Below are 10,892 nucleotides of genomic sequence, written 5' to 3' on the forward strand. Positions count from 1 at the left end.
GATCCCCGACACAACAAAAACAAAAATCAAGAAAAATCTTACCACGGAGACCTCTCTCCGGCCTGCGCATTAATTAGCGGACCAAAAATCCATACTTCTAGGACCGTCTAAAGGAAACATATTGCTTACCGTTGGAGGGGTTGAGAAACGATACTGTTTTTTTCCCTTTTAAAATCGTAATAAAAGATGGTCCATGGGCTTAGGGGCACTGTGTTTGTTGCGTTGGACATTGATACAAGACTTTATCTAATTATGCCAAACTCCTTTGGTGGGCGTAACTATCAACTCTTGGCACATTTTCCTATACGAGTGAGATGTCCATCCTCGTTTATGATTTGAAATGACGTCAGTTATATGAAATTTCGTATTGCGTGCCCGTTAATATAGCTCGTATGTCCTATATGTGCTCAAACAATCTTTTGATGTGGTAGTAAAGAGTTTTATTTTTTTTTAAACACTTTGAATTGATGAAGTCCTTTTATTCGTTATACTTAAAAAGCTTTTTTGGAGAAATTTAACGGCAAAATTTGCTGTAAAGTGCCATTAGAGTTCGGACCATCTTGTCCACGCCGTCTTGGGAATCTAGCGTAACCCACAGGATCTGAGAAAATAAGCTGTTCATTTTTCATTATGGACCAACAGGACCATGTTTTCATGTTTGAGGGGGTCCCCTAGATAAAATACCGGTTTAACTCACAATTCTACAAAGTACGAAAAATATATTGCGAACGTTGGAACCGCTCCGGATCCCCGACGACAAAAGACAAAAAACCAAGATAAATAAAACTACCACACGCTGGCGCTTTAGCGGGCCTATAAAAATCATACTTCTGAGGACGTCTAATAAGAAACATATAATTGCCTACCGTTTGAGAAAGAGCGATTACTTTTTCCTTTTAAAATCGTTTGAAAATGGTCCATGGGCCACAGTGCTGGGTGGGACATTGATACAATAACTTTATCTATTATCAGACTTTTGTTGGCTGTAACATTTTAAGTTTCCTTGAATGTCCCTCTATCGTTTTTGAAATTACGTTCTAATTGAATTACGTGCCCGTAATAACCGATATTTATCTAATTGTTACTGTACACATGTACAGTACCTATGTCCTGGCTATAAAAACCCAATGTATGATATGATAATTCCTCAATATTTAACATTGGGCAGTTACAATGTAGATTTTTGTTGTACTAATTTCTTCAGAGTTCAAGAGGACACAAAAACACTGAGTTTTAAGTCAAATGTGAGAATTCGTTGAATAACGTTAATGTATTCTTAAAATTGTAGAGCAGTACATTATATCTTTGTATTTATTTGGTTTATCGGTTAGTCTGATACTGTCATTGGATTTAATCGGTTGCTCATGACAACACAACAGAAGAAATCGAAACTAATGTTTCCCCAAAAATCATCAACTGTTTTTATCAAATAATATTCTTAACTCTATACAGACTGTATACGAATGCGTTTAAATTATTAAACTTTAGCTTTTTTTTCTTTATAAACTGGAACCGCCTAGTGATTTTGGGCCCCGTGTAATATTTTTGCATGTATCATTAGTGTAATTAAGCATTCGTTGTCATATTTTGACATGTATTGATGTGTGACATAAATTGGTTGTTCTCGCATATCTATCATGGTGCGGATGTATATATTTCTATTATGGTATGCTTATTTAAGTACTTGTGCGTGCTATTTGATATGCTTTTTTAAAGTTACAATAGCCGATGTATGCAAAAATATGACATGAACAAGGTAACTGTATATCAAGCGCATTACGTGATAAATTAGTATACCCATTTCTAGTCTACTACAAAATTAAGAGATAGCATTACTTACTTTACTTGAAGCTTTCCTAAGTCGTCTAACCGCGTACAAGTTAAATATTATGTCTAATGAATTTAATTCTAATAATAGTACGCAAATTGGTCTATTTTCATGTCATTATCTGAAAGAAAGAAATCCAAACCGTACACTCACTTTTGTTTAAAACTTGTGTCTCAACCGTTTACTACTATTGAAATTTCAAAACCGTTTGCGACACTAGTTCCCCCTGATATAGAAACATAAATTGGTTTATTTAATATTAAATAGTAAACAAATTACAATACCAATGGAAACGGACGGGAAATTCCTAAAGATTTCCAATATTAATTCATCAGTAAAAACTAATACCTCAAATATTACGTCGGCAAATCGAAGCTGAAACGAAAAAATTAAGCTGAGTTTTCTGTCATGAGTGTGATATTCAAATGCATTTTTTTTTGAAATATAAGAAAACAGAAACAAAAAAATTGTTTTGCATGAAACATTATCAATATTCTTCAGTCAAATCCACTGACAAACCATTGAAAATCATGGTATCATACCGTTATACACCACGATCAAAATTAGTGATACACAAATGCACAGTAACCCCCGTGGTCTTTCATGTGGCCGAAGCGATACCGAAAACGGATCAAAACCAACGTCGTTGCCGGACTATTATTGCACTACAGTTGAATGATGGCTGGTCTAACCTCTTTGTGTTAAATCCCTTAACAAAAATTGAAGTTGTCTCGTTTTCCCTGATTGAAACAAGAATATTTTCGTGCATACCCGTACTTTAAATTAGATGCAAACATATGATTCCGAATTTATAAGGCGCACGATAGAATACGTCAGAATAGGTCGGATCTATCAATGGGTCCTTTAAGATGTCAGGCACCCAATTATTCCAGTGTCCTAGAACATGTTCTCCGTCTCTTACCCGAATCATCATAATCCATTTGTATTCATTAGTTATTCCATTTATATTTCCATTTAGTAACATTAGTAATTAATTCATTATTCCATCAGGCAGGCTTTGGAAACAGAAACAAGGATTCCCTAATGATAAGAAAGAATACTCGAACTTTCCCTGTATATAATTAAGACTATCAGGGTATCCAGAGATGTCAGCGTGATTGCTTTGACTTTGATCTTATGGTGGTGTAAATACAAGGGGAAGTCATAGGATACGATTTATTACCTCTACCAAACGTCTGGTCGACACATGGAGAGACTCAGCTGGGGGTCTGGCGGGTAATGTCTGCTAATGACGTCATTTGGAAATAAATATCATCTCAACAAAATCGAGTAAGATTATTACTTCGGTGGAGAATCCTTATCATATTCATATCTTCAAATGTAGATATAAGAAATGTGTGTGTGTGTGTGTGTGTGTGTGTGTGTGTGTGTGTGTGTGTGTGTGTGTGTGTGTGTGTGTGTATGTGTGTGTGTGTGTGTGTGTGTGTGTGTGTTCGATATATCTATGTATCAACAGTTTCATTTTTATTATCTTAGTAGTTCACCATTTCAACATTATTATAGAACCCCCTCCACAACCATCAATTTCAACATTGTTGTAGTTTTGGATCTCTCTGCTAAACAATCAAAATTTAACAATAGTGTAGAAGATAGGTTCCCCACTGTTTCGCCTCAGTCTTACTTCTTACAGTTATTACGTATACATTTCCTTTGCATTTGAAGCATGCTAAGATCATATTTTGTACATAATTTGTACTTTAATCCAGATTCCATAACAATACATGTCAAAAATATGTAATAATGTTATAGTTTAAAATATATTCTTTATTTAATGCATTTAGTAGCATTAATATCAAACTGCAAATGACCAAATCATGCTATTCCGTTTACATCATGCATACCTAGCTAGCTATATATATTGTACACTGTATGTAAGAGATATACAGCACAAAAGAAAAAGATATTGTCACATACTTTATCACATGCACGTCCAAAGCAAGATACGTTCTTAGATCAATTCAGCCGTTAAGGTTTGTGTTTGGGTTAGGGTTTCCCTATGCTCTTAATTTGGGACGAAACTAAGCCCAACATGTTCTGTACTGGTTGTACTGTACAGGCCATGTAACACACTGGCCACAGAACGTTATCCGAGAAAATATTATAAAACAACGAACAGTGTCATCGTTTATCTAGCCGAACTCTTGGTATACCATACATTATGAATGGCTTTCCTTCCAATTCGGGAGAAGCCACACCATTGTCTATCACGTGTTGTATGACGTCATTCAAGACATTGTTGTCCATTGTCCTGCGCGTGTAGTCCCATGATCGTGAGTCTTTAGCTTTACTATTTAAAATCATGGACACCAGTTGATCGTTTGTCTCTTTGCGCCAATGACTCCATTCCTGTAGACTTCCGGTGTCACTCCCAGCATCCCCTACATCTTCCGTATCTGTTTCCTCCACGTGATCTGTGGAACTAAATGTCAACAAACGGTCGTCCAATAAGACTCGGTCTACTATATCCGCGCGCTCACGTGACCGGTTGACAGTCGTTACCCATGCGTCAACTGTATCACACCGACACTTATCCTCAAACTCTGAAGAATGTTGTTTGAGTTTCCGTAAATCAGACAGAGGTACATTTAGCGCTTCTGATTTGGATGTCCATGTCCGGTATTTCTCACAATGCTCAATGGCCGGTGATGCAATACAATGGCGTGGTGATTATGTAACGTTCAACCCAGTTTTCCGGTCTCTTGTAGTAGACTTTTTCCTATTTAACAACGCCAGATTCTAACTACTTATAAATCGTGGATTTCCCATCTTCTTATTTTTTTATTTTATACTAAACGATCTGTAAGAAAAATGTAAAAAAACATTGTTGTTTATGATCCCTTCTTCATAAATATTAGGTGGTAACTTACCTATATATCAAATATTTGGGGGTAAACGTGATCCCTTCAAACGTATATCTGAAGGATACAAGATCCTTACGTATATCTGTAGGATACAAATTTCTTATATTATCCCTATTTTTAGGGGTAACACGGATCATTCCAAACGTTATACGTTACAAATTAACTTATATATCGAATATCTGTATGATACAAGATATTACTTATATATCCAAATATTAGGGGATCCTCCTTAACACTTGATTCCCTATATTCAATTTTTAAACTCAGGTAATATCTGTAGGATACAAATTACTTATATTGTTGGATCCAATATTAGGGGTAACACGGGATCCCTTCTAACCTAATCATCCATTCAACGTATATTGTTAGGATACCCTTAACACGAGATCCATTCAATAATTATCTGTTGGATACCAATATTTTTTTATAACCTTTTATTTATTTTATATTTCTGTAGGATACATATCAAAATAATTAGGTGTTACAGTATACGTATATATCGTAGGATACAAATTACTTATATATCCAATATTAGTATATATGTAGGTAACACGTAACCACGGCGGATCCATTCAAACGTAACACGGGATATCTGTAGGATACAAATTACTAACTTATATATCCAATATTAACACGAGGGGTAACACGAGGGATCCATTCAAACGTATATCTGTAGGGATACAAATACTTATATCTGTATGATCCAATATTAGGGGTAACACGAGATCCATTCAAAACGTATATGATCGTGTGGATACAAAACCTTCAATTATCTTAGGGGGTTATAACACGAGCATCCAATCAATTAGGAGATACAAATTACTATATACATGTAACATATTAGGGTAATGTCGGAGATCCATTCAAACTTATATCTGTAGGATAACAAATTACTTATACATCCAATATTAGGGGGTAACACGAGATCCGTTCATTCAAAAACGTTATATCTGTAGGAGTCACACTTATACTGTAGGATACAATTTACTTATGATATCCCAATTATTATGCGGAGTAACACTGTAGGATCCCTTCAAATTAGGGGTAACACAGAACGTTACGTATCTGTAGGATACAAATTACTTATATTATCCAATATTAGGGGTAACACGAGATCCAATTCAAACGTAATATCTGTAGGATACAAAATTACTTATATATCCAAGTATTAGGGGTAACACGAGTTGGATTCAATTTACTCAAACGTATATCTGTATCGATTCTACAGTAATTGTAGGATACTTATATATCCAATAATTAGGGGTAACACAGAGATCCTTCCGTATATTGTTCCAATATCGGTATATCCTGTAGGATCCCTACGTAAATATCGTGTTAGGAAACAAATTATATATCCAATAATTAGGGTAACACGAGATCCATTCTAAACGTGGTATATCTAGTAGGATACAAATTACAATCCATTATTAGGGGGTAACACGTGATCGGATTCTAAAGTATATCTGGTGGATCCAATATATAGGGGTAACACGAGATCCGTATAGCTGTAGGATACAAAACGTATATATCTGTAATACGGGATACAAAAGTATATTGTTACAAATTATATATATCCAAATTAGGGGTAACACGTTGATCCCATTCAAAACGTATATCTCGTACGCGATACAAATCTTCGTATATATCCAATATTTAGGGGTAACACGACGATCCATTCAAAACGTATATCTGTAGGATACAAATTACTTATATATACCAATATTAGGGTACACACGGAGATCCAATTTCAAACGTATATCTGTAGGATACAAAATTACTTATATAAATCCAATTATTAGGGGGTAACACGAGATCCCTTCAAACGTATAATCTGTAGGATACAAATTACATTATAACATCCATATTAGGGGTTATGGCGAGATCAGTAACCTATACGAGATACAAATTACTTAAACGTATATCTGTAGGTAACCTACAAATGTATATATGTAGGAACCTTACAAACGTATGTAAGCTAGGAAGCGAACAACAGTATGATCCGGGTAACAACCTTACAAACGTATGTAAGTAGGAAGCGAACAACAGTATGATCCGGGTAACAACCTTACAAACGTATGTAAGTAGGAAGCGAACAACAGTATGATCCGGGTAACAACCTTACAAACGTATGTAAGTAGGAAGCGAACAACAGTATGATCCGGGTAACTACCTTACAAACGTATGTAAGTAGGAAGCGAACAACAGTATGATCCGGGTAACAACCTTACAAACGTATGTAAGTAGGAAGCGAACAACAGTATGATCCGGGTAACAACCTTACAAACGTATGTAAGTAGGAAGCGAACAACAGTATGATCCGGGTAACAACCTTACAAACGTATGTAAGTAGGAAGCGAACAACAGTATGATCCGGGTAACAACCTTACAAACGTATGTAAGTAGGAAGCGAACAACAGTATGATCCGGGTAACAACCTTACAAACGTATGTAAGTAGGAAGCGAACAACAGTATGATCCGGGTAACAACCTTACAAACGTATGTAAGTAGGAAGCGAACAACAGTATGATCCGGGTAACAACCTTACAAACGTATGTAAGTAGGAAGCGAACAACAGTATGATCCGGGTAACAACCTTACAAACGTATGTAAGTAGGAAGCGAACAACAGTATGATCCGGGTAACAACCTTACAAACGTATGTAAGTAGGAAGCGAACAACAGTATGATCCGGGTAACAACCTTACAAACGTATGTAAGTAGGAAGCGAACAAACAGTATGATCCGGGTAACAACCTTACAAACGTATGTAAGTAGGAAGCGAACAACAGTATGATCCGGGTAACAACCTTACAAACGTATGTAAGTAGGAAGCGAACAACAGTATGATCCGGGTAACAACCTTACAAACGTATGTAAGTAGGAAGCGAACAACAGTATGATCCGGGTAACAACCTTACAAACGTATGTAAGTAGGAAGCGAACAACAGTATGATCCGGGTAACAACCTTACAAACGTATGTAAGTAGGAAGCGAACAACAGTATGATCCGGGTAACAACCTTACAAACGTATGTAAGTAGGAAGCGAACAACAGTATGATCCGGGTAACAACCTTACAAACGTATGTAAGTAGGAAGCGAACAACAGTATGATCCGGGTAACAACCTTACAAACGTATGTAAGTAGGAAGCGAACAACAGTATGATCCGGGTAACATCCTTACAAACGTATGTAAGTAGGAAGCGAACAACAGTATGATCCGGGTAACAACCTTACAAACGTATGTAAGTAGGAAGCGAACAACAGTATGATCCGGGTAACAACCTTACAAACGTATGTAAGTAGGAAGCGAACAACAGTATGATCCGGGTAACAACCTTACAAACGTATGTAAGTAGGAAGCGAACAACAGTATGATCCGGGTAACAACCTTACAAACGTATGTAAGTAGGAAGCGAACAACAGTATGATCCGGGTAACAACCTTACAAACGTATGTAAGTAGGAAGCGAACAACAGTATGATCCGGGTAACAACCTTACAAACGTATGTAAGTAGGAAGCGAACAACAGTATGATCCGGGTAACAACCTTACAAACGTATGTAAGTAGGAAGCGAACAACAATATGATCCGGGTAACAACCTTACAAACGTATGTAAGTAGGAAGCGAACAACAGTATGATCCGGGTAACAACCTTACAAACGTATGTAAGTAGGAAGCGAACAACAGTATGATCCGGGTAACAACCTTACAAACGTATGTAAGTAGGAAGCGAACAACAGTATGATCCGGGTAACAACCTTACAAACGTATGTAAGTAGGAAGCGAACAACAGTATGATCCGGGTAACAACCTTACAAACGTATGTAAGTAGGAAGCGAACAACAGTATGATCCGGGTAACAACCTTACAAACGTATGTAAGTAGGAAGCGAACAACAGTATGATCCGGGTAACAACCTTACAAACGTATGTAAGTAGGAAGCGAACAACAGTATGATCCGGGTAACAACCTTACAAACGTATGTAAGTAGGAAGCGAACAACAGTATGATCCGGGTAACAACCTTACAAACGTATGTAAGTAGGAAGCGAACAACAGTATGATCCGGGTAACAACCTTACAAACGTATGTAAGTAGGAAGCGAACAACAGTATGATCCGGGTAACAACCTTACAAACGTATGTAAGTAGGAAGCGAACAACAGTATGATCCGGGTAACAACCTTACAAACGTATGTAAGTAGGAAGCGAACAACAGTATGATCCGGGTAACAACCTTACAAACGTATGTAAGTAGGAAGCGAACAACAGTATGATCCGGGTAACAACCTTACAAACGTATGTAAGTAGGAAGCGAACAACAGTATGATCCGGGTAACAACCTTACAAACGTATGTAAGTAGGAAGCGAACAACAGTATGATCCGGGTAACAACCTTACAAACGTATGTAAGTAGGAAGCGAACAACAGTATGATCCGGGTAACAACCTTACAAACGTATGTAAGTAGGAAGCGAACAACAGTATGATCCGGGTAACATCCTTACAAACGTATGTAAGTAGGAAGCGAACAACAGTATGATCCGGGTAACAACCTTACAAACGTATGTAAGTAGGAAGCGAACAACAGTATGATCCGGGTAACAACCTTACAAACGTATGTAAGTAGGAAGCGAACAACAGTATGATCCGGGTAACAACCTTACAAACGTATGTAAGTAGGAAGCGAACAACAGTATGATCCGGGTAACAACCTTACAAACGTATGTAAGTAGGAAGCGAACAACAGTATGATCCGGGTAACAACCTTACAAACGTATGTAAGTAGGAAGCGAACAACAGTATGATCCGGGTAACAACCTTACAAACGTATGTAAGTAGGAAGCGAACAACAGTATGATCCGGGGTAACAACCTTACAAACGTATGTAAGTAGGAAGCGAACAACAGTATGATCCGGGTAACAACCTTACAAACGTATGTAAGTAGGAAGCGAACAACAGTATGATCCGGGTAACAACCTTACAAACGTATGTAAGTAGGAAGCGAACAACAGTATGATCCGGGTAACAACCTTACAAACGTATGTAAGTAGGAAGCGAACAACAGTATGATCCGGGTAACAACCTTACAAACGTATGTAAGTAGGAAGCGAACAAAAGTATGATCCGGGTAACAACCTTACAAACGTATGTAAGTAGGAAGCGAACAACAGTATGATCCGGGTAACAACCTTACAAACGTATGTAAGTAGGAAGCGAACAACAGTATGATCCGGGTAACAACCTTACAAACGTATGTAAGTAGGAAGCGAACAACAGTATGATCCGGGTAACAACCTTACAAACGTATGTAAGTAGGAAGCGAACAACAGTATGATCCGGGTAACAACCTTACAAACGTATGTAAGTAGGAAGCGAACAACAGTATGATCCGGGTAACAACCTTACAAACGTATGTAAGTAGGAAGCGAACAACAGTATGATCCGGGTAACAACCTTACAAACGTATGTAAGTAGGAAGCGAACAACAGTATGATCCGGGTAACAACCTTTACAAACGTATGTAAGTAGGAAGCGAACAACAGTATGATCCGGGTAACAACCTTACAAACGTATGTAAGTAAGTAGGAAGCGAACAACAGTATGATCCGGGTAACAACCTTACAAACGTATGTAAGTAGGAAGCGAACAACAGTATGATCCGGGTAACAACCTTACAAACGTATGTAAGTAGGAAGCGAACAACAGTATGATCCGGGTAACAACCTTACAAACGTATGTAAGTAGGAAGCGAACAACAGTATGATCCGGGTAACAACCTTACAAACGTATGTAAGTAGGAAGCGAACAACAGTATGATCCGGGTAACAACCTTACAAACGTATGTAAGTAGGAAGCGAACAACAGTATGATCCGGGTAACAACCTTACAAACGTATGTAAGTAGGAAGCGAACAACAGTATGATCCGGGTAACAACCTTACAAACGTATGTAAGTAGGAAGCGAACAACAGTATGATCCGGGTAACAACCTACAACTAAGTAGAACGAACAAAATCCGGACTCAAGTATGTAAGTAGGAAGCGAACAACAGTATGATCCGGGTAACAACCTTACAAACGTATGTAAGTAGGAAGCGAACAACAGTATGATCCGGGTAACAACCTTACAAACGTATGTAAGTAGGAAGCGAACAACAGTATGATCCGGGTAACAACCTT

At 37.6% G+C, this 10,892-nt stretch overlaps 1 protein-coding gene across 1 annotated transcript; it reads right to left on the reverse strand.

The window, feature by feature from the left end:
* Window positions 1-3,617: 3,617 nt before the first annotated feature.
* Window positions 3,618-4,471, reverse strand: LOC138313551 (uncharacterized; the record flags this gene model as incomplete). Its single annotated transcript, XM_069253947.1, has 1 exon — window positions 3,618-4,471. A coding segment is annotated over one exon (504 nt), but the record flags the coding sequence as incomplete, so codon positions are not given.
* Window positions 4,472-10,892: the final 6,421 nt, after the last annotated feature.

This window comes from Argopecten irradians, unplaced genomic scaffold (genome assembly GCF_041381155.1).
Source record: "Argopecten irradians isolate NY unplaced genomic scaffold, Ai_NY scaffold_0737, whole genome shotgun sequence".
NCBI classification, from domain to species: Eukaryota; Metazoa; Mollusca; class Bivalvia; order Pectinida; family Pectinidae; genus Argopecten; species Argopecten irradians.